General features: G+C 36.5%; 1 protein-coding gene across 2 annotated transcripts in view; it reads right to left on the bottom strand.

Moving 5' to 3' along the window:
• Positions 1-19,759: 19,759 nt before the first annotated feature.
• The window catches only part of LOC106953116 (N-acetyllactosaminide alpha-1,3-galactosyltransferase-like), a 25,182-nt gene continuing 19,590 nt past the window's right edge, over positions 19,760-25,351 (bottom strand). For both annotated transcript variants that reach the window (XM_015041675.1, XM_015041676.1), the window contains exons 4-5: positions 22,006-22,143; positions 19,760-20,650 (exon numbers count right to left, since the gene is read on the bottom strand). In XM_015041675.1, coding sequence (XP_014897161.1) covers positions 19,966-20,650; positions 22,006-22,143 — 823 coding nt within the window. In that variant the 3' untranslated portion in view covers positions 19,760-19,965. The remainder of the gene's footprint in view (positions 20,651-22,005; positions 22,144-25,351) is intronic.

Genomic DNA, 25,351 nt, shown 5'->3' with positions numbered 1-25,351 from the left:
AGCCTCTGCTTTTATCATGTTTTGATGGGGAAGACCCCAGAACCTTATGAAACTTAGATTGGCTCACTGTTAATCTTTTCACTTTTTAAAAATGGAAGTTTTTCTGTTAGAAACAAACCCGATGGCTCATGCCCATCACTAAATCAGCCTTAAACAACAACATTCTGCTCTGCAGAGCGGTGTGCAACCCCCCACAGCTGTCAACTTATCAGCACAACAGGACGAATAAATAAGTAATGGGTGTGCTTGCCCTGTAGGCTGAAATATCTTTTTTTTTTTTCTTGACAAAGCCTTGAGGCATCACAAAGTCAACCCTGCTAGCTCAGGACTTCCCCTAATCAGCTGCTGTCCATCACTGCTGCCTCCACTCTGCTGCTGCTGAGCTTGTCGTTTCAGCGAACAGGTAAAGTGCACAGGATGCTTTCCCAAAATCACCAGGGCTGGCACTATGCTGCCATACTTCCTTTAAATATATACAAATTAGCCACATTAGAATGGCATGCTCCAGGGTATCTTTTAATTGGCGCCGAGTGAATGACGTTCTCTGCTTTTCCTTGTCTGCCAGTCAGATAGAAATAAACAAAGACACCTTTGCTTTAACAGGAATAATTAGGCCACGTTGTTCCCAACCAACACCCTGCTCATTATATTCATTTATTTAATTCTTCTGCTGCACCTGATTGATGTTCTGCTCAGGATTTTGCCTGAAACCACCTAAAAATAGAAACATTACATGTATTAATGTATTCTTGAAGAAACTGTTTTTAGACATCTGCTGCTCATTCATAACATTTCCACTGCTGCTAGTGATTAACTTGATTGTATATGCTATGGGATAATGTCAGACATGATGTTATCTTGCAAAAATTCACAGCGAAAAGTGGTTTTCCATGACAAAGTGGTTGGAGTATAAAATTAGTTTAGACCAGGGGTCTGCAACCTTTACAAACCAAAGAGCCATTTTTGTCTTCAGTCAAGCTAAATAAAATCTACTAAGAGCCACAGATTTTACATTACCTTTTGAAAAATGGTGACTTACAATATATATATATATATATATATATATATATATATAGATACTATAGGAAATTTGTATATATATATTTTTTTAGGAAAAAATATTTGCAAAAAAGAGGATTGATAAAAATTTTTGTGCTTTAATTGCCATTTAATTATTGTGAAATTGTTTCATGAAAAAAACGGGAAAACTGCTACAACCTGCATTTATAATTACCGTATATCTGTATTTACAAACATGAGTTGGATTGTTATCATTTTTATTGAACGTTACAAAGAATCATTGTGAATGACGTTCTCTGCTTTCCCTTGTCTGCCAGCCGCTGCAGGTGCAGCCCCTCTGGTCAGACCCATTTGACCAGAGTGAATAAGATTTGTATGGTTTCTAATCCATGTTCAGGAGAAGACGTTATAAGTATTTTTATTGTAGAAAGCACAAATCCCGAAAACCACCGTTTTAACTTTTCCCAACTATAAAAATGTTTTTATTTTCTTGCTTTTAAAAAACAGAATTGCACATTAAAATAAATTGCATTTTCTGTTTTGTACAAATATCAAATTTAAGTTCCAAAACAATATATTTTCCTGGTTTAAAGAAATAAAAAAAAGCCTTTCCAAAGTAATCCCAGAGTCTAACTCGACTTTGATTGTTTTATTCAGTTCTTATATGCGGTAACAATTTTCTAAGCAGTAATACTTCTGACATGGGGATTATGTCTTTATAGAATAGCCAGTCTCCTTATACACAAACACACACACAAGATTAAAGTGATCCCAGGAGATGCTTTTCAAATATCTTCATTCAAAACACAAAAGAAAATAATAAAATAAAAGAGAGTGGTTAACCTCATGAAAGTTTCCCCTGTTTCTTTTTTTCTTTTTGTCATAAACGTTAACATGTCTGAGCATATCCTGTCATTTCACACAGTTAAAGTGTAATCACCTGTCATGCCTTGATGAGCTAATTAAGAGGCAGTTAGCTGATTGTAGGAGAAGCAGAGTCGATGTGCGGCTGGGTTGAGGAGTGTGCACGTTCACTGCTGCTATTAACCATTACGGGTTCATGCTGGGCTGACCTCATACAATGTGTAAGAGGACAAAGATGTCCTTTATTCCTAAGAGGAAAAGCCACATTAATAGAGATGGAGGATCCTCATTCTCTCTCTGTCCATCAGTGCAATTGCTCCACTCTCATTACTCATCTGTGTCCCTCGTTTGTCTCCCATGCTCTTCATATGAAACAATAAACTGACCTCTTCCTCTCACCCTGAGGTGTTTCCTATGGGGAGACGCAGGGGCCTCTGAAAGACAGAATGCAAGTGTGTGTGATGCTTTGTGTGGGAGTGTATTTGTGAGAGGGGTAGAGTAATTAAGTGTGCAATATTGTGCGTGTATGTGCATGTGCAATGGCCTGCATGTGGATTCACTCGTCTGTGTTTGTGATTTCATGTGTAAATTTGATCACAAGTGTGAGTGTGTGTGATCTGTTTCCAATTAGCCCTCTTGTGTCCATGGGTTGCCTGGAGGCATGACTAATGTCTTAGTGGGCTGAAGCTCCAGCTGATGGAGCTGAATGGGCTTCCATCTGCTGCGACAACATCACAATGCAGTGCAGGACGGTTGGAGACAGAGGAGTGAAGACAGGGGACACAGAGGGACAAGCATCAAAGAGTGGAATAAGCTATTAAGGACAAACTGTGCTTGAGGGTGGAGATGGAGGCCAAAGTCTGGTGTGTACACATACATATAACGAACAAACCATGATGTCCTTATAGGTGATGTTTCCACAATTTCATTCTGATTGAAAACAAAATTTGTTTGTAATCTTTATGCTTTATTTCAAATTATTTTAGAAGGGCTGCAAATTTCAAGTGGTAATTGCGTACTTCCACCCTGGACAAAAGTAAAACAAGCACAATGACGTCTATATGCCATTTAATGTCGGTGTCTCTTTAATTCAGGAAACTCAAATGTTTAAGCAGATTTTTAAGATTTGCATCCAACAAAAGGCAACATCACATTTTCAAAACTTTTTAGGGATTTTCTAAAAATCAAAATAAGTGCAAATCTGCTACTAAAACACAACTTGACATGTGTAAACATGGCTTAAAAATACCTAGGGAATAAAACAATATTCAAATTCTCATTTAATTTTTTCTTCATATAATGTCAATGACGCAATCTGGCTGTGTAAACTTTTCTCCTTAAGTTTTTGAGGTGACAACAGAAACATTTTTTACAGGTTTCTTTACATTTTTTTAATGACAAAATTCATTGCCAGGACACAGTTGTAATTACTATGTCCACTCCAAATACAAAGTCATGTCAGTTAACACAATTTCTAACTTCGGAAAATATATGCAGCCTCAACCTGTCCCTCTGCTTGGGTCAGGCTGCCTCCATCTTTGATTTCGGTACCACAACTTTCACCTGAAGTACACGCCTCCAGCTGCAGGTCCAGCTGCTGCAGCAGGACCTTCCTCATCTTTGTGTCCTCTGCCTGAAAAGCACTAACAGACTGAAATTTAAGTGTGGAACAGAAGGAATGGTGAATAAAGGAAGAAAAGAGTGAGGGACAGGATTAATCATATTTTTAAATGGAAAACATTAATTAATTTTTGCCTAGCTGCATAATGCTGTGGGCCTGGGGTCCACCTAAGACTATCTTGCCCCGGGCCCAGGCAGCGCTGGCAGCTGGTCTGTTTGCAACTATGCTGTAGCTGAGACTCAAATACTTCCAGTAAGTTAACAATAAATTATATTTAAAAACTGTTCTACCAACTGATGAAGAAACAAAAATTTGCTGATCATGTTAACTAATAAACCAAATCATTAATTTTTCAGAGAACACCTTGTTACCAGGCAACAATACAGAAATGAGGAGCGATTTGGACAGCTGATCTATTTCTCTAGTTAACACCCAGCCAATCCCTCTGACGTTTGGAGGATTGTGTCTCCTCTGACACAGGGGCTAAACTGGCAGCCTGCAGCCCACTGAGATGGAGTCACTAGGACAGTGAAGCATGAACGCACAAAGACACACACACAGTTTAATCAGCGATCTGATGTCGTGACTGTCAATAAATTACTTAGTCATTTGGATCACAGCCTTGGTACTAGCTGAATGGCTAGCCTATTTAAAGACAGATCACTTAAAATGGATAACATTTTGGTCTTCTCCTAATTGTTTGTGCATCTTGAGACCTTTTTTATACATGGACAAAAATGTAGAAGCCAGTGGTCAAAAAATAGAGGAAGAAAAGGAAGACATGCTGCGACCCACAGGACTGTTGTCTCTACATATGGTGCATTTACTCTATTACTAAGCCACAAAGTTGTAATGTTACTGAAAAGACCTCCTTGACTTTGTATTTTCACTTATATAAAAAAAATATATATATATATATATAATTATGTAAAATGATTGTATGGATATATTGTCTGGATATTGAACATATGGGTGTGTGACTGAAACTTAAACAGATTTGTCCTTCATTGTGACAGTCAGTTGAACTATGACTGAGGATGATGGCTGAAATAATCCGTCTTACTGAGCAGATTTTTTTCCACCACAATGCTCAAAACACAGCGTGTGTAATCACATTTGAAAACACTTACAATGCAAAAGATTTTTGTGCAACACACCACATTCTCAGGCCTATTAAGAACGTCAAAATCTTCCCACATTTTTCATGCTTTGTTTTATGTAGACGATTTAGTGAACTGTTGATTCCATTGTAAATTATGTTGCTTGACGGTAGGAATTGTGCAATAAGTAAAATACGGATTTTGTCTTCCAACAAAATGCAAGGCTGTTGTGAAACAGCCTTGCATTTTGTATCAGTTTTTTGACACAAAAAAGTATCACAAGACTATTGAGGCATGTTGGAAAATCAGAGAATTTGGCCGGAAAACTGTTTCTGGAAAAAAATAAATAAATAAATAAAATGATTTGTTTTTGCATAATTTATGTAGTTCTCTGGGTTTACTCAAGGTAAAAAAGAGAAGAAAATAAGTAATAAGGTGTGAAAGAAAAGCAAGTTGGCGACAAACTTAAAAGAAAAAAATGTGGTTTTCAAATGTTAATCTCTTTTTTTTCACAAATGTGTAAACTGTAGAATTTAAGTAAAATTGAACTGAATTGTAAGCTATACAATTCAATTTTATTTTAATTGTACAGCTTACACACCAATCTGTAAAAAGTAACACTGCATGAAAAAAGACAAATAAAAACCTGCAATAACCTCATTTCAACAAATGAGCACACCATAAACAAATACTTCTGTGAGTATTATTTGAATCAGTTTCACCTGCCACTTGTTAAAGATAATATGGTTAACCTGAAATCAATTGAGCTGAAGGATTTTCCTAACATTTGCTAAAACCAGGAAATAAAAGTTATATAGTGTTTTCTTTCAAAATGTTTCACTGATATGATTATGTTATAAACAGAATTTTCTTTTCAGTTCAACCAAAATCAGTCAAAGCTCAAACAGGTTAAATTGCTACATAACTAAGCATATTTTTAATCTTTGCTTTGAGTATGTGTGTTGTGTCAGGAGTCAATGAAATGGATGAAGAGGAGAACAGGAAGAGAACCAACAGAACCACATCAATATGTGCCTAAAGTCAATGCTTGTGCAACATCGGATGAAGTATTAAAAATATAAGTATGAATTAGCTGTAAAGAAGATTTATGTTATTGAAAGTCACTTGTGAACACGTCTTTGACTTTACTAAACACCATTATGAATGGATGGATGCCTTACGCAAGAGTTACAGTTTCTGTGGAGGACAGAAATGAGTCTCAAGCGGGAAGCTTTCCCAGTTATTTTACAGCGTGCACATCCCACTGTCACTTGAGAATCTTAAAAAAACAACTGAGAAATATGTTGCCGGGACTTTGGTGCATTCTGGGTTGTCAGCAAAGTTCTGTGAAACCCATTTTAGTTTATGTTGTTTATTATGTTGTTTTATACATTTCTGTGCTAATGACTGAACATGTCGTTAGTCTTTTAGACTGGCTAATATTTAATGGAAATCTGACCAGTGCAGGGCAGTAATTCACTTTGACAAGAACCATATTGAGGGAGAAATGTATATAAGACGACTAAATATATGTGAACATTTGTGGGATTCAAAACTGTGAGGCTTCACAAAGTCAAATGGAAGGTGAAGCATCCGTACTTTATAAAATACAAATAACAAAAAAAATCCATCTTCCATAGTTCTCTGCAAGTCGTATTTGTTGTTTTCACGCCAATATAGGAAGTAAAGGCAGACTTATGTTGTTGTTTTTTCTAGTTTTGTATAAAATCCTTTTTTAAAATACAAATTCCTTATCACCTCAGCAGAAACCATGTTTATTCAGATGTATTTCTTCCTAGAGTCTCTATGCAACAGAGTTTAGAAGCAAAACTTATTATTCATGTTGGGTGCGGAACATTGACGTCTTCGCTGCCTTAAAAATCAGGCCCAACATGTACCTCAATAAAGAACTACTATTAACTATCTACTAACACGCACATCCTTTACCAAATATCCTGAGCGGAACAAGTTTTATTATGTTCACATTGTTTTATGGTTTTCTTCTGCAATTAAGTTTTTTATGCTGTCGAACGTGAAAAAAAAAAATAAAAAAATACGTAAAATTACCAGCGTTTTAGTGCAGTGCCTTTTTGTTTTTGTGTATTATTGTTACTTTCTGCAGGACTTTTGGCTTCACTTATGCCTGAACAGAGCATGAAATAAATTTGGCAGCAAAGTTTAAAATAAATGTTTTTTCATTCATTTGCTTTGCTTTACTTACAATTGTTTTGTGATGCTGATATTATCCAGTTTTATTAAGGAAACAGAAGTAGAATCCTAGGTTTGGAAAAATAAAATCATGATCTACATTAAAATGCCAAAAATGTATAGATTTTTTTGATGCGTAATTATGAGAGGACTGGTTTCTGCACTTTCTCTAGAAAGTGCAGAAACCACTACACATCGACTGTTATAGAGCCTCATACTCTATTTACAGTTGTTCATGTTCACTGGACACTTAATGGATCCCAATCATTTGGCTGGACTATGAATATGATGAGTACCAAGTCAATTACAAAAGCTTGTGCAGATGTTAGACATCAAAAGATCAAATGTGTAAACTGACTGGAAGCATACAAGATACTTATCAGGACTAATTTCACTCAGTAGGTTATTTTAATAACATGATCATATTTCATTCTAAATGAAAGAAAAACAGTGAGTATTTCTAACACATTTTTCCAACTTTACAGCAGAGAACATGTAGTGTATACAGATACAGATGTGTCCATGCTGATGATGTGTATATTTGTGTGCACAGTTTCCCTGAAAGCTCTGTAAACACAGATGTGGCTCTGGTAAATATAGCACAGTGTTTGAATTCACAAAGTCACGATAAGGTCAGACACACTTCCGTCCGTCATTTCACCTTTGGGCCTTTTCGTCCCGGTTTGTGGTGGTTGCAGTGTTTTAGTGGATGTACTGGTGATGTGTGTTCATCATCAGACTTTCATGTCTGATTTCTAGAATGTGTCAAGCTGTGCATTAAAGCTGGAGGAGTATAGTTAATACTGTGTAAAATGTCAACATTGTTCCTTGCACATAAAAATTTGAATTTGTGGTGTCTTGACCACCTTTTAGTAATCTGCATGTATTTGAAATGTTGGTCTAATACCTGCTCATAAACTGTTGTAGAGGCCTCATGTTATCAATGCCTATTTTAACATGACATAAAATATTTAGAACATAAAACTTTACAGTAATCGTGCATTGGTAAAGTGGAGGTTCCAGAAACAGGAGAATAAAAATAAGCAGAAGGTAAGAAAAAAAATGAAAGAAAGTATTTAAAAAAACTGACAAATAGCAGCATTCAGGGAAAATCTGAAGCAAGAAATCAGTGCATGGAGCTGTGCAGTGAGATGAGACACAGAGGGAACATAATGAGTAAATCAGGGAATACAGAAAACTATCTCTGACAAATCCTACTGCGCACTAACAGAGATGGAAATATAGGACTACAGAGAAATCCAACATACTACGGCCCATGACATTACCAGGACACACAAGAGGAATCAAGGAAATAAATTATGGAAAAACCAAGATACAAAACACAGACCCAAAAGCACAGGGTGTCTTCAAAACAAGGAATAAACTGAATACAGAAAGCCAAGAGAGAAAAATCTAAAAAATACAGCAAAACACAATACCAGAGTCTCAAAGAGTATGACATATACAATATATGCTTTATTGTTCCTCAAAAGTATAATATATGACATCATTGCGTGGAAATATGTAGTAATATATATAAACCAATTGTAAACCCATTTATATGGTACATAAGAAAAGTGATAAAATATATATTCATGTTTAAAGGTTATAAAATATCTTTATATGTTTCAAAATTGCAGCTTTTCAATTCTATGATTCAGTTGAACTTTACACTGCACTGGTGATGTACAAGACATCCTTTCTAAAAAGATTCAGAAGTTGTTGAATATTGAAAAAAAACAGAATATAAGTTTCCCAGAAAATGCATATTTAAAAAAGTAAATAGCATATTTCAAAAGAGGTACATCTTACACAGGAGAAAACTCATGGAATAACCAACAAGGAATAAAGAAAGAATCACAATGTAGATTTAAAAGAATTGTGGAAAAATCAAGTTAAAACCAAACAACAAAAGCTGAGGTTTGAACCTTTTCATGTGATCTGCGTTAATCATTACAGTCTTTTGGAATTATTTGTCTCTTTAGTTTTTCTCTCCTTGTTTTGTATTGGTTAAGAGAACTGGATTATCATGGCTGTAAAATGTGTGGTATATAAAGCTAACAAATACAATAAGTAAAAATGTTCCCAGTTTTTATATGTGCATCTCCCTTTTATAAAAATTCACAAAATGGAAATTCAGAGGATCATGTCATACTAAGTTGCATACCTAAAAATATATTGTGATTAAGCAGATGTATTTATACGAACGGCCTTGCATCTGGCTACATGTGTTATGGCTTGTGGTTGGAGGACTTTCCGACTGCAGGCCTCTGAAGCCCAGCTGCCTCTATAAATACCGTACAGAGCTCTACATAAATGTGGCCGTCATTAATGTGGAAAGCTTTCCTGTAGCACCAACTCATATTTAGTGTAACTCACAAATAGCCTCGTCTTAAGTTACAGCTCATCAGCCAGCGCAGTTGTTCACAAGCTGATTTTTTATTTAAGGATGCATAATTATAGAAATAAATCATTCCAGCACTTCAAATGATGAATTCAGTCACACAAGGCAGGGATCAGGGGGTTACATATATAAAAATCTGCTGCTTTTCAAGTTATGGAAAAACCCACATCTGCAGGTTATACAAATATACAAAAAACATTCTCTGGGTGTGTCCAGTTTAGCTGTTAAATAGCATTCATAGCAGAGGTGGGATTTTCTTAGCATGGGCCATATAGCTTGCAATTTCTTAGTTTATTGCAACTTCATCGAAGGGAACAGTCTGCATCTAAATCACCAATTTATCACAATCTGATACAAGCTACTAGCATTATGTATTTACTATTAAAAGTAATGGCTAATGTAGCTAATCAGCAGCAGTTCTTTTAGTGGTTTCTTCTGAACAAAGTGACACGGGTAGCTATTGTTATATCACTGAGATATAATATTTCTTATTTTGGTCAACTGTGCAGCTGAAAAAAAGAATGTTATGTAAACCAGATTATTATGAGGATATTAACATGTGATGTCAAGGACGACTCCAAGGTTCTTCATGTTGTCACTGGAGGTCAATTCAATGCCAGTCAGTGACTAAGCAGTTTGTTTGTCAGGAGCAGCTCTGTGGAGAGCTATCTCTAACCTTAAAGTGATGTTAGCATACAAATCACATATAGGCCATTATTTGACTGTCATTGATATTTTTCTAGATTTTAGCCTATCTGTACAACAGTAGAAAAATATATTTAACTTCAATATTTGTTGTGGTACAGCACAAATATTGAGCATAGCATGACAGTAGAGCTTCAGTAACCAGTTAACTCTTACCCTACTTCTGCAACACTTTAGTTTGTTGTGTTTTATTTAAATGTTCCCCAATTGTGTTTCTCTTATTACTTCCTGTTATTACTCTATTATTTTCTGTGTATTCCTGTTTTTTTTTTTATACAGGTGCACTACCTCATGCAGTCCATAAAGATGCGAGATTGACTAGTAATTGTGAATAACTTGTTGGTATAATTTAATATTTTTGAACTCTGGGAGCATGGCAGCTTTTTTAGGGTGCACCAAGCTTTTTGCACACTTGTACTGATAGGCTCCAACAAACTTACTCAACTTGCACAAAATTAATTAGTTCAATTGGCTATGAATTTATATCTGATCCTATAAATAAGCACATAATTAAATAAAATAAGCCATCGAGGACCCTGAGCATCTGACTGAGTCCCAGATATACGTGTCGTCTTACTTTCAGCTTAGACTCACCTTGCATATTATTTCAAACGTTGTACTGCAAAAATGTCCAAAAGTATTCAAAGAACCTAAAAACAGCAGGTGGCAGAGAGAAAAAAGAAGAGGAGATGAAAGGAAATAGAATGGGGGAACATCAAAAGAAGAAGTGAGCATGATGGAGCAAGCCTTGGGGAGAGGCAATTAAACACCCCCCTGTCGCACACACACACACACACACACACTGAAAGTGTGTCAGTCATGTCAGAGAGGAGGGTAAACCCCTGTTGGAGATTAATTACTCTGTGCCATTCACCGGGAGAATTTGGGAATTTTTCTCCTTCTCCCCATTTAGTACATTGCACCTCTGCCCCAGGGATGCTCAGCGCTACATGAGCAGAGCTCCCACAAAAAAATCCACAGGTTCCTTTTTCAATGACTGCAAGGAAAACAGATGCTATGTTTAAGTTTAAATGTAATTAGAAGAAAATAAGTTGATAATGCTTTTAATTATGTTAGCTTTGAACTTCGGCTCAATTGAATGCAAGTACAGATGCAGACGTCTTTTTTGTTTTAATTCAAAACAAAATGCATTCTGTGACACATTTTTTATTTCTCAATCTATTTTTAACTAAACAAATCTAACTCAACTTAAGGCACACTCATAAATCCACATATTTAAGGCACACCAAATTACAAGGCGCGCCTTCAAAGAACGGCGCACCGCATTATAAGGCGCATAGAATCCCGTATTGAACCCATAATGGACGCGATTTGTTTCATACTCTACAAATGTGTTTGTGTAATCCCCGAGTACTTTTTATAGTAGGCCAGTCATTGTTTCACTCACGGTGTTGGTGTTGCTATTGTGCCCAACTGCTTTCTGGGTAACACAGACCAGCCGACACGCTGCCGCCGCAGTCTCTGTCTCTCTTCCCCCCGCCCCCACGGGCTTTAAATGGGGCTGGTCCCTTGGTAACCCTAGTCGAAGCCACTTTGTTGACATAAAGAATGTCAACAAAAAAGTCCGACTCCGGTCAGCGAGGAGAGCCTTCCGCGACTGGGCCGGGGCGTGGCCGGACGATGGTCACCTTTCTCCGTTTGTGCACAGAATGTTCGTGAAGAACATGGTGCTTAAATGACCTGCAGACGACCTGATTATAGATGGTCGGTACTTCTTCTTCTTCTTTTTCTTCTTCTTCTTCTTTAGGTTTTAACGGCAGCTTGCATCCATGAATGTTGCACTACTGCCATCTATTGGATCAAACGGTCGGTAGATACATAGACATAGGTCAGTCAAACTTTATTAACAAAGCAGCGTTCTGATAACTATCCCAGCATGCACCGCGCGCTTCTTCTTCTACGGGCGAAAATGAAGTCGGGGGCTGCTTACCGTAGTTGCTAGACCTGTTGTGGCTCAATATTGGTCCATATACAAGGCGCACCGGATTATAAGGCACACTGTCGGCTTTTGAAGAAATTGAAGCTTTTTAGGTGCGCCTTATAGTGCGGAAAATACGGTACATTAATTTACAAATATACAGTAACCCCTCCATGAAGTCATAGGACACATGAAATCAGAAAGCGTTAGTGAGTCCTGTGGTGTATATCGCCTAAATTCACCAGCCAATTTTTTACAGATTCAGTAGCAAAATTCTTCCAAACTTCATGTGGCTTTAGCTAAAGAACAGTGTGTATTACAGAATGGATTTCAGTCTGGTATTCAACTAGATCAGTCTAGGTTTGGTAGTTGTCAAATTACACTTGGTGTAATCTGTTTTCAGGTGTTGGGATTACAGAAACTTAACACTAAGACATTCTGGGGAATTTCATGCTCCCAAATATGGGGAAACTGTTTGAAAAAAGTGTTTCCACTGCAGTTTTGCGAAATTAACCAATTTCAATACAGCCAATAAATAAATAAATAAATAAATAAATAAAAAACACCTCATCCTATCGCCAAAACATTTGATGATAAAGCAAGTTTTTTTTTTTTCAAAATTGCTGCATTATAAAACAAAATTATTTTCAAAATGTCAAATTGCACAATTATATGATCAGCTGCAGATGCTATAGAATTTGGAGCTCTCGCATTAGCATACAATATATATTTAAACAATTGTATACCAACTTATTTTTACAAGGGTACATTAGTGTTCAACACATTCTTTACTAAAACATTGCAACATGAAATGTCCAATCTTAGAAATGGAGTGTGACTGAAAATATTTGGTTATATTTTACTGTTACATTTAAAAATAGATCAAAAAGTGCTCCAATCATTGGGGTTGAAGTCTTGGATTCTAAAGCTTCTAAAAGGAGGCTTCACACATACACACACACACACACACACACACACACACACACACACACACACACACACACACACACACACACACATGCACACACACAGCTTGTGACCTCATCAACCCCAGGTCACACAACATGAGAGCACCAGTATATTTCTCCTCCTCCTGCTCCTTCCTGGCTACCTTATTGTTTGAAGTCTACACCTCCTTTCCATACAGTAAGGAATCATTTGCAGGTGGTATTAAACCTGTCAGCTCATATCTCTGCACAATAAAGCTGGCCCAAGGCCAAACATGTGTGGGTCTCTTTGTGTGTACATGATTGGAGCTCATATGTAAGGTAGCAGCGAGGATATGAGTTAGATACACTTCGGCACAATGGTGCTTTGTGAGCGTGTCAGACAGGAATGTGTATGATGAGATGGGTAAACCATGCCAGAAGCAGCTCTGAGTCAGGGATGAAATTTGCTTTCATAGTTCTGTTTTTCTTTGTTTCTCTCTTTTTCTTCCAGGATTTTCTCTGCCTTTCGTCCACCACTTTTTTTATTTTCAAGTTAACTTTTCTCGTTTGCTGTCTCTCCTTTTTTATCCCTTTATGTGCCCTCCACCATCGAGAAGGAATGTGACCTGTGGAGAATTGTAGAGCAACATTGGAGTATGATGTTACAGCTTTGACAGATATCCCCACAAGGGCACGTAAAGGTGGAGGGAGCTATTATGTTTAGAGCCCTGTGGAAGCTATTTTAAAACTCAAAGCTTGGTATTAGAGTTGTTGGGGCTGAACCAGCTAAACAGTTGAGAAAAAAAAAATAACTCAAAATACATTTCTTCTATAATAAGAATTTAAGAGGGAAAAAAACATTTCGGTGGGAGGGGGAAAAAAATCTTTGAAAAAAATTATTTGAAATTTTTCTTGCAATAATTTGTACTAACATGGCGCTTTTGAACACTCAAGTACTCTTTTGTACGATATATTTATTTTGACAGGTGAGTTTAAACTTTTACAATAATACAGGTTGGTGTAAACTATTTTAACCTTTTTTTTTTATCAATTTCACTCAACAGAACTGAATTCAGAATGAGAACTTGGTTTGCATCAGCGCCAGAAAAATGCAAAACTCTAAATTTATCTCACCAATTTTCTCAAAGTGTTTTGGCAAGAAGAAGGAGATGCAGAACCTGACTGTATCGTAGCAGCATCTTAAAGGAGCACAGGCACTCAGGCATGACAGACCAAAACAAAAAACATGTGCCAAACCATGAGGGACACGTGCAGCTGTAAATACACCACTGACATTACAGCCACCATTTTGTGTTTATGTTCTAGTGACTGTATAATTCCATTTAAACTCAATATTTTTACAGCTGGGCTTCACCACACGTCACTTCTTATAAAACAGCAAATGATGTCACCAAGTCCCAATCTGGAAGTTTTGTTAAAGAGATTACTAGTTATTCTCATTACAGCAGCTCTCACTATTTTTTATTGCTCAGATTTCTGAAGTGCAGTTCTTTGGAACTTTTGTCATTTTTCAGTGTCTTACCTGCAACACATACCTGTTCAAATAAAGTGAATTAACAGAAAGAGAGCTGGATGGGAGAGTTTTGGTAACGATTTGTCAGAGCTGGACTGGATTCAAAGGCAGATATCTGTGTTAATGGAACTTCGATCTCTTTTAAAAAAAATCCTTTAAACTCTATTTTATGCATCTTTCAGTCAATTGGATTAGATGTCTAACTAATAGGTACTAGTCTCACAATGAGTGGAATGAAGATCAACTGAGTGCAGCAAGTGTGTCTCAAGTCTCAAGTCACTGTAGTGTAAAGACACCTGTGTCTGGAAGGTTCATTCACTGATTCATTAGTGTTCCTGATTCATTAGAGCATGAAGACAAAAGATACTTTAAATAAATCAGATACAAGTATAGGTAAGTTTAAAACCCCTTAACCTGCAGCGGAATGCCCACGTGCTGTTTTTCCATTGTATTTTCCGAAGGTGAGGGTTTAGGAGTTTTAAGCTTGAAAAGGTAGGAGGTAAAATGAATACAGCAAAAATATTGGGGAATCCTGGGGGACTTTTTGTTTCCATCTGCAAGAGATCATCTATTTTCCAGCAAGACAATGACCCGAAGCATACCACTAAATCTACACAGAAATGATTTGAAGACAACGGGGTAGGTGTTCTAGAGTATATAAAATGTATTATTAGTTTTTAAACCGAATGGGAACTCCAGAAGATAGACTTTGGTATCCTTCAGCTCCTTTTGAATTGGGTGGTATGTTTAAGGTCCTCAACCATTTGGAAGATCCGTGTGTGGCTACACTTCAACTCCCAGGCTGCATTTAGATGTTGCTTCAATATTCCACATAATTTCCTTCATATTGTTCTGTCTAACTTGTTCAGTGTACAGTTCCTAAAACAGACACCTCACCCTGTCACCTCTCTGCACTTCACAGGTTTGCAAGCTCTCCAATTTTTTTCCCTTCAGATGTAACCATGGTCATCAGGATCAAATACTTTAATTTCAGTTTTATCAGACCACAGGACATATTTCCAAAAGTTAAGGTAATTGACTCTGATCCTGTTGAGATAATGTCTTCTTCTTTTTTGAGTGGTTTTTCAACCCATGTTTGAACATGACTCATTTCACTATAGATGATACTTCTCACTATCTTCAGTCAACATCTCCACATTGCCTTTTGACTTTGTCATGTGGTTGATAAGTACTTCACACCAAAACACATGTATCCATAGCCTCCAGAACTCGTCTCCTCTTGACTGTTGGAATGGTGTTTATACTTGCTTATTATGGTTTGGGCAGTTTAACATGGCATCTGGAAATTGGATGAAAGGATGAATCAAATTGACGGATCTACTCAATTCCTTTAATAATATTTAATCAAATTTATTATCTTTGTTTCCATGATGTCAAACAATAAACTGTATGTTTGATGTGTTGCCCGGAAGCACATCCACATGTTTGCCTCCAGTTAACTAAAACATTGTGAACCTATCAAAAGTTTACAAAGCCAATTTTATCATCATGGCTTTTACTAATGTTCTGGATTTAAAGTGATAGTAATGTTAAGGTAAATAAACTTCTGAAGTGACAAACAATCCTCAAAGACAAAATGTTCTCATGAATATGGCAACTACCAGATAGAAGGAGTTTTGGTAAATGGCCTAAAAAAGGAAATATTTAGTCAACTTCAATTTCAGGAAGTGTGAAAGATGGCTATGTGTCTTTCTATACAGTGTATCTGCATATGACATATTAAAGTATGAGTGATAAGATAGCTGTCATTCTTCAGCTACATTATTTAAGAAATAGAAATATATGTTTTTATGCCTCTTGACGTGTGGTATGTATAACTTGGTGAAATTTTAAGTTTTGTTTTAAACACTCTGCTGCCATCATGTGGAAATTAAGAAAAGTGCACTTGAAATGTGGATTTTATTTCTTTAATATCCTCCTGACTACCAGTAGTTCATTTTTGTCCTCTGTACAGGCCATTTCTAAACTTGAATATCTCCCACCCCCTGCATTCTACTGAATTAATTCCTTTTGGTATCTGGAGAGGACATTTAGGGCTTTTCAGTGATACCACATGTGAAGGGGTGGGACTTTTGTACGTATCTTTTTCTAATTCATAAAAATTGCGTTCATCAGTAATAACACATTTTATGGGAAGAGACAAAGTAAGTGCATAAAACCTTTTATTACCTTACAAAGACTGTGGGATTTTAAAAAAATGGTGATTGGACAATATTTTTTTCCTGGTAGTCAGAAGGAATATAGGGCTTTTTTGGTCAACTTTACCCCCTGAAAAATATTCAATAAGGTTTGTACAATAAGCTCTATAAGCGTACAAGAAGATTTGCAGGTGCACAACATAATTCACAAACACCTATAACACAATGCATACAAGCTCCTCATATACTGCTTCTCAAATGTGCAGATTTCAAACCACGCACGTAGACTGGTTGTGACCCAGAGTCTGGAATAATGCAAGAAATGGATCAAGGCCTGCAGACCTCATGTCCAGTTGAATCAATCTGTGATCAATACGTGCTCGTCTGCTCAAAGGTAACTGGTAGTAAACATCCCATTTTTGGTCGTAACGACAAACGGACCTCAAATATTCTGGTGCCATCATGTGGTGACTCCGAAAAAAAATTGTTTTCTCCACTTGCACTCAGAATTTACTCCTCAAAATAGGTCAATCACCAGTTTTTAAACTCTTAATATTTTTACACTCGGAATTTGTTGCTTATAAATGTCAATTCTCTTCACACTTAAAACAAATCAAAGTATCTATTAAAGTTTAATTACTACATACATTTCGCTACATTCCTGTAGGTGGTGCCAGTGTATCATCAAAAAAATTAATGTCTTCAGTCAGACTTGTTCATAAAACATTTGCTCTAAATCAGTCAGATCGCTCATTTAGAATGCAGAAGTTGACCAATATACTGCATTTGGTGGTGTCTTGTTAAATATGTCAAGGTCCTCGTGAAAGACAGATTCTATTCTCATCAATGGTGAAAATTAAATATTAAAGAAAATTTCATGTTGGTTAAGACATAAGTGACATAAGTGGTTGGTTAAGACATGGTGGACTTTGAAAGACACACTGTATTTTAAATATTAAACTTTATTTCACACCCCCCCCCAAAAAAAAATCAATATCAACCCTAAAATAAAAAAAAATAAAAAACCATTCTACGGTTATACAGTAGATTTAGAGTCTTACAGGTTTTGGACAAGACTCAGAACATTAAAGACAAAAATAAGCAATAAGCAAATTCAATCTGGAGAGACTCCGACAGAGAAAGAAAGTGATTAAAAAAATAATGAATAAATATTAAAGTCCTTTGGTGTTCAGGCCCCGGCCGAGGACGTCAAGCTGGAACTTTGATAAGCTAGATAAACATTCCTGATGCTGCATAGGAATGTAATCCCCCAGGGTCTGTACTGGTGGCGGAGGTCGAAGAAGGATGTGGCCTGAAGAGCTGGGAGCTGAAGGTGGAGATGGGGCGGAGGTGGGTTGATCGCAGCTGGTAAACGGAGGAGGCCATGGATGAAGGTCCTTATCAACTGGAGCATGACCATGGTTTGGCTTGATCCAGCGCCGATAGGTCCAGGGTGACGAGAGGGAGGCGCTGATTGATGAGGCAGGTGAGTCTAGAGTAGCGGTTCTCAACGTGGGCTGTACCGCCCCCCAGGGGGCGTTCAGAGGATGGCAGGGGGCGCTGGCGAACATTTTTACAAAAGGGGGGCACTAGGGTATTATTTTTGATAAGTACAGAAACAAGCATAAAAATCAAAGCATCTACAATAGTGATAGTAATATTAATGATAAAATAATAGTCAGTGAAAAGTAGCCTACAAATTCTTTGGTGGGGGGCGGTGAGGGACCTGGAGAAAGGCTAGGGGGGCACTGGCCCGAAAAAGGTTGAGAAACACTGGTCTAGAGAGTCTTCCAGATTGAATATGCGCCGAAGATTCATTTCACAATTTAAGTTAAAACATTTTCTTGGAAGCAAAACTGAGATGAAAACTTCACACAAGCAAACAAAAAAAAAATAAAAACTCCATAAAGACAAACAACAATAAAAAATTACCAAAGGAATCAGAAAAAGCTTCAAAAAACCACATGAAAAAACCCCCCCAAAAAACAACAAAAAGCACAAATATTGAATGTATTAAAAACACCATGTCATCAATATATTTTCATTATTTACCCAGTGATCTAAACTTACTCAAAAACAATTAAGAACATAACTTCTATGCTTTATTTATTTCATGGGTTAATTCCCACTGGAATTAAACTTCAACAATTAGATATTTTACCTTTACATTTAGCTGACTTCTTCACCTAAAGATTTTAGTCCTTCATCTGTTGTTCACTTCATCATCTCTTGATAAAAGAAAGTCTAGGCTTTGTGACAATAACACGGTTTGTTGCTTTTGAGTCTGGGTGTTCCTCCCTTTGATCAAAGAGGTTGCTCTTCATGCTCATAGGCTCTTCCTTCGTTTAAAGTGCCCCGATGGAAGCAGATGGACGTTTCCAGTTTCTCAAACTAATATGACCTCTTGGCTAAAATGACCTACATAATCCAGGGAATTGTCTCTTAACTGTTTAGCACCTTCACTTACATTGATCAATAAAATCATGTCTTGTGAGAAAATGCCTTTCACTGAAGAGAACTCCAACAAAAAATGTTTTACCTTAAAAAAAAAAAAAATCCCCTATTCCGGAGTATACTTCTAGATGGCTTTTTTTAATCTACAGCTGCTCTGTTAGCTAACAGCAGTGCTGACAATGGAAATACTGTTCACAGAAAATAAAGTTGTATTCAGTAAATTTGCTTCCTTACATATTACATGCATTACGGACATTCATTTCTGTCTGAAAATTGCATACATTATGAAAACTTTGATTTCTCTACTGTGATGTAACTAATGGCAATAGATTAATCCACTTCTTCATTTCATATTTAATTGTTATTTTGTGGTAATTGTTTTCCTTGTACTTTTCAGTAAATGCTCTATTTATTTTTTTTTTAATTGTGCTGTCCAGTGAAACCCTAATATACAGTTTTCCTAATCTTCTCCAATTTGGAAACAGCCAATTAGTGTCAAGTAAAACAAACAGCTCTTCGTCTCGTTGAAATATCTCCGATATGCTCTATGAAAAAAAGCAAATATGCTGATTGACTATTCATAATTTGTAGGTCTGTGTCACAAAAATATCCACAAAACAGTGAACCTGATAGGCTGGAGGGAATATCACAGCCTATCACACTTTAGTCCAAGTGTATTAGTTTATTACTAAACCTCAGCTTAGGAAAATTTATTACTAAAGTTTATTACTAAATAAATAACTAAATAAACTTGGACTAATTGATGTCAACTAGTATAAACAAAGGATTGCTTTCACCTGACCTTTAAAAGAATAACATGCATAGGAAAAAAGGTTTTTATTAGAATAACAGTGACCTACACCTAAAACTCTAAGTTTCCAAACAAACTTTACCAGCTTGCCATGAGAGTTGAAGCTCTGAATTTACAAATTCTTTAGATAAACCAAAATCAAATTTCAAATATTGTTTTTCTTTCCAATATTGCATCACACTTATTTTTTCTTTTTTTTTTTTAGGTTTTATGCACGTTATCGAGTACGAAGCTTCTCATAGTCTTTTGGGGCCCATACTAGGCGCTTGACGAGTATGTCTTTTGCATCGCTAATAGATTCATCCCAGCAGTACTCAGGAGAGAGCAACTTGGTGGGTTTGTTGAGCCAAAAGTACTTGTTCAAGTGACTTTCATCGTGCCATAAAGCCTCTACATTTTTCAGTTTATCTTCCATGATGTTGACATAGCAGTAATCTGCCAAGGCCTTTACTTTTTCACATGTTCCTCCAAAAATTGCAGCATGATAGTAGTAATCGCCTTCAGTCATGTAAGCTTTGGATTCTGGATTTCTGTCATATGTGAACCTGTACTTTGGGAGTTTGTAATAGTGAGCATGGAGTAGAGCTACTGACTCCCCAAGAGCCTCAGAGCCAAATCTGCCTTTAAATATCTGATCCACATCAAAACAGAAGACATAAGTGAATTTGTGCTGGAGAACTGTGTCGATTACTTCTGATATTGTCTTCATTCGCATCATAGAGATGTCTTGCCACCTGGTGTGCTTCTCTACCTTGACAATGTTGATGTTTCGTTGAGGAGCCAGGGTAATTTCTGGCACCTGCTCTGGTAAATCCGTAAACACGAAATACGTCACAGGTAATCCCAGCATGAAATGTTCTTCTGCTGAAGTCAGGAATGTTTTGAGATAGGCTTCCAGGTACCTTCAGCAGAGACACAGAAAGGTGAACAGTTACTGTAGGTCAGTATGCTAATCATAGATAGAAAATATAAAGGCTCTTTTTCTATGGCATTAACAATAATGGGTATCTGTATATGTTAATGTTCACATACACAAAGGAATGCATCATCTTTAAAATTTAAAATGGATATTTCATTGTAGTTTAAAGTAAAAAAAAAAACAGTGTTAAGCATTAATAAATCACAGTCTGCTTTCCTGCTACCCTTCAAAGTAGAAATCGGTTTAAAGTGCAATTTTCTGATAACAAAAAGAGTTTTGAGTCAAATCCACTAGAACAGAGATTATACAACTGTAAAACTTTTTTCCAACATAAATATTTTTGAAGTGATTTAGTTTTCAAACTAAACAAACACAGTGAGGACAGATTTTTCCACACTCACAAAAACAGTCTCTCCATTGGAGTAAATGGCTATATGAAGAGGAGGAGATTGGTTAATGAAATACGTGACCAAGAACCCAGATCAAAGTGGAAAAGGAAGAGTTGCAAATGGTAATATATTCCTTTTAGTGGGCAGGTCTGTGTGTGGAAAACGACACACACGCAAATCCTATTTTTGTCAGTATTAGCTTTGTTTGTTTTACCAAACATTTTCATATTTTACATACTCAGCTATGTCTGTTAGTAAGTTTTGCATGTGCTAAAAAGATGTACAGTGCTGACATTAATTGAAGTGCTTGGTGTGGACTTGCTCTTTCCAAACGGTTACTGGCATGGAGACGATTTCAGCCAATAAAATAAGTGAGATTTAACACTAAAACAACTATAAACTACATAAAACTAAAGGGAAAATCTACTAATTAGTTTACCAATATCAAAACTACTTGACTAAATGTTCTTCTACAGATGTTATTTTTATGATTGTTTTTAATTTTAAAACAAAGAAATGTGTTAGAAATATGCTGTCTTCTGCTGAACACTTACAATCTGTATTTTTTTTTCAATGCTGAAACAGCTCACAAACTAATCTTGTAATGTAATACCCCAAACATCAAACACAAGAAATAATAAGGTGTACATGAATTGTTTTATTCCTTTTTTTTTTTTTAAAGAAATCTATTAACTTGGTTTTGTTTACCTAATTTTATCAAATGCTTTCAGTTTTTTACCTTTTTCAATTGCTGAAATAAAAATTCTACCCCAATTTCAATGCACAATGTCTCCTCACGAGCGACTATAAATATTTTGGAAGGAACTCTGAATAGAAGACAGACAGACAGACAGAAACTCTACTAATCCCTTTGGGGTTTTCCCTCGGAGAAATTGTTCCCGTCTCCCACATAGCATTTTATATTTTTTAAATGCATAAAGAAACAAACCTTCCAACAGCAAAAACCGTGAGGGCCACAGTTGTATTGGCTTCTTTGTGCTTTCGGTCATATAGATTATTATCAAACATCAGTTCCCACATAATAGGTGCGTTCCAGGAAGTCTGGGTCTGAACATGTGGTCTGGCCCTGAAATAAGAAAAAAACAAATAAAAAAAAAAAAAATAAAAAACAACTCATCATTATCACATTGCTTTTCATAAATCTTAAACTTGATACATTTACTTGGATAAGCTTAACTCGATACCTTGGAACAACTAAAATTTTTTAAGTTGGATCAGCTGTTTGCTTTTTTTAGTGTGATGAACATTTTTTTACGTCACGAGACACACTTGTAAAAATGGTTTTCGCATGTGGGAAGTACAGGTTAAAACGATCTTCGTTAAGAGGCTATCTGGGCGTCACCACATAGGAATCCTGACTTCTCTGTCTATGTTAACTGGAATGTCATGTTAACTGGTGTGACATCATTCTCAGCTCCGAAAGGTGATAGTGTTTTCAAAGAAAAGTACTGTTTGACTCTACTCAATCTCATTTTGTTTCTCTCCCTCCCTCCCATGAGAAGATATGAACTCTGACCTCACCCTTGGAAGAATCAAACTTCCAGGAATTATTTCCATTTGTTTAAATGGAGGCATATAAAGGGAGGGGTGTTATCTCAGCCTGTGCACTCAATTTCAGGTTTATTGGGATGTAAAAAGGAAGTATACTTAAATCATAATCTATTTTTTTTCTCATGTGCAAACTTGTCATTTAATTTTTAGTAAATGACAAGTTATGATAGCTAACCCATCCAAGTCTTTTGCAATTTTGCAAAAATATATATGCATATATAAATTATTTAGTCAGGCTGAATACAAATGCACACCACTGTTTTCAGATTTTTCTTTGTGAAAACAACAACAACAACAAAGAAACTGTCAGGATGTGTTGGTTGAAGTAGGACCCAAATGCAGGACACTGGTCAGATAGTTGATTATGAACGTTTAATATCAAAGCCTTACAAAAAACAATCAATCAATCAATCAATAAATAAATAAATAAATAAATAAACAAACAAACAAACAAACACAGGAACAATAGAGACCCAGAGCTGGACAAAACAGGAATTCTGGGTAAAATAACAGCAGTGAATCAAAAGGAAAACAAGGAGATAACTGGAAAAGCCAGTAAAGAGTGAGAGAAGCAGAAATGTTTAAGTACTGGGAGAGTGAATGTGCAATAATCAACCTGGGCTGATTGGCTAACTGATGCAGGTGTGAGAGGAGAGTGTGGAAAAGTGCACAGTAAATAAATCTAACTAAAGAACAACAAAACAAAAATCTTACACTAAAGAATGAGAAGATAAAAGAAACATAATTAAACTAGAGTTACAAAGAATAATGAGACAAAAGAAACAAGCATAAACATAAACTAGACTCACTGAGACAGCACTGAACTAAAGTAAAACAGAATTAAGACTGATCTACTCAAAGAGATGAAGGTACACAGAATATTGAAACTAGAATCAAACCCTAAAACGAGTCAAAACAACCCAACACAATCCAGGATCTGACAAAGTCATGCACAATTTTTACTTTACTTCACAATCTAATGGGAGTTTCTGTTTGTTTTTAACACGAAATATCCCTCAAAGGTTTGACACTCGTGGTGTATCATAACAAAAAAATTTAAGGTGTGTGCACGTTTCTGGAAGGAACAGTGTATACTGAAAGGTATTTTATGTCATCATCTGTCAGCTATATAATTCTATTCATAAGGTTGTCAAACACGTAATTTACAGTGATGAGACCTAATGATCCATGTCATGCAGACAATGCATGACTGTTAGAAGGGGATCTAAAGTAATAACAAAGAAAAAAAATGCATATGTGCTCATCAGTAACTGAACAAAGTGTACAGAATAAAGTGAAGTTTACAGTTGCTGCCTACGATAAATCCCTGTCTGAAGAAATAACAGGCAAGTCAGACACGTAAGACATTACATTAATCCAGTGTTTCTCAACCTTTTTTGGGCCAGCGCCAGTATTGTGGTCAAGACCACCTAACCCGAGACTAAGACAAGACCAAGACCAGAGCGTATCGAGACCGAGACAAGTCCAAGACTTTTAGGGTCCGAGACCAAGTCAAGACCAAGACCGAGGGAAGTCGAGACCGAGTCAAGACCAAGACCAGCGGCCCACACTAAATGACACGATAAAATGGTGAAATATGATCAAAATTGCTTCTCAAATTGATCTGAAAGATCCATATTACCATAAAAACACCTAGATATTAAATACTTAATACATTTTACCAATATTAAAATGAAGTGCTTCCATCTTTGTGCTATAATCCGCGGTGGTCTCGTGCCAGCCCTAAAAAGATAACGCCCTGGGTGTTTCCCCATATTGCTTATGTCAGAAACCATCACTGTATGCACCATTAAACATAGCAATTAGGCAATGCCCTGACGATAAATAACGCTCAACTATGAACATTGACCGAGGAACAATAAAGAAGTAACCAAGCACAAGGCGCTCACGGTGACTGTTTACACTCTCCCGCTACATGAAGCCAGGTAATCTGACACCATGGCAGACATTACAGCTGCCACTTTGAACGAAAACAATCATAGCATAGAGCAATGTGCATGCTCTGCGTGCTCTTTCGTTCTTGTGTTTTAGTTATTTGTTAATTTAAATATCAACGTACATAATTAAATAAAATAATGATGCAGTGTACACAGAGCATTACAAGAACAAAGAACGGGTGTTCTGTCAGGTCAGATCGTCATGCTTAGCACGAACTCACGGTGTTCTGTCAGATCAGCATACGTTGTCAGATAGTCATACCTTAGCTCAGATATGCATACGCTGTCATTACCATATGATTTTATTTAATCAGCAACATAGAATCATGACGTAGATAATTATACACTTGGTTATTAACAGTTGTATGGCATCCAGCTGCAGCCAGACCTGCTTTAAACACACTTTGAAACCACGACAACGCATGTATATATATCTAGTTATCATGTATGTCATATTATAAACAATTTAATGACTTATTTTCGTCATAACTTGTTGCGTATACTGACAACTCCACTGACGGTCAGACTTCTTAATGCGCATGCGCTGGCATGGTACTCACTGCATGTATGCTATTCTGACAGCATATGGCTATGTGATAGAACACCAGACACGTCATTACCATAAGATTTCATTTAATCAACAACATAGAATCATGACGTAGATCATCATTAACATTTATTAACAGTTGTATGGCATCCAGCTGCAGCCAGATCTGCTTTAAACACACTTTGAAACCATGACAACGCATGTATATATATCTAGTT

Source organism: Poecilia latipinna, unplaced genomic scaffold (genome assembly GCF_001443285.1).
Source record: "Poecilia latipinna isolate Pla-1442-1.1 unplaced genomic scaffold, P_latipinna-1.0 Scaffold561, whole genome shotgun sequence".
NCBI classification, from domain to species: domain Eukaryota; kingdom Metazoa; phylum Chordata; class Actinopteri; order Cyprinodontiformes; family Poeciliidae; genus Poecilia; species Poecilia latipinna.
The sequence above is the reverse complement of the archived record's forward strand: the minus strand, read 5'-3'. Positions and strand labels throughout refer to the sequence as shown.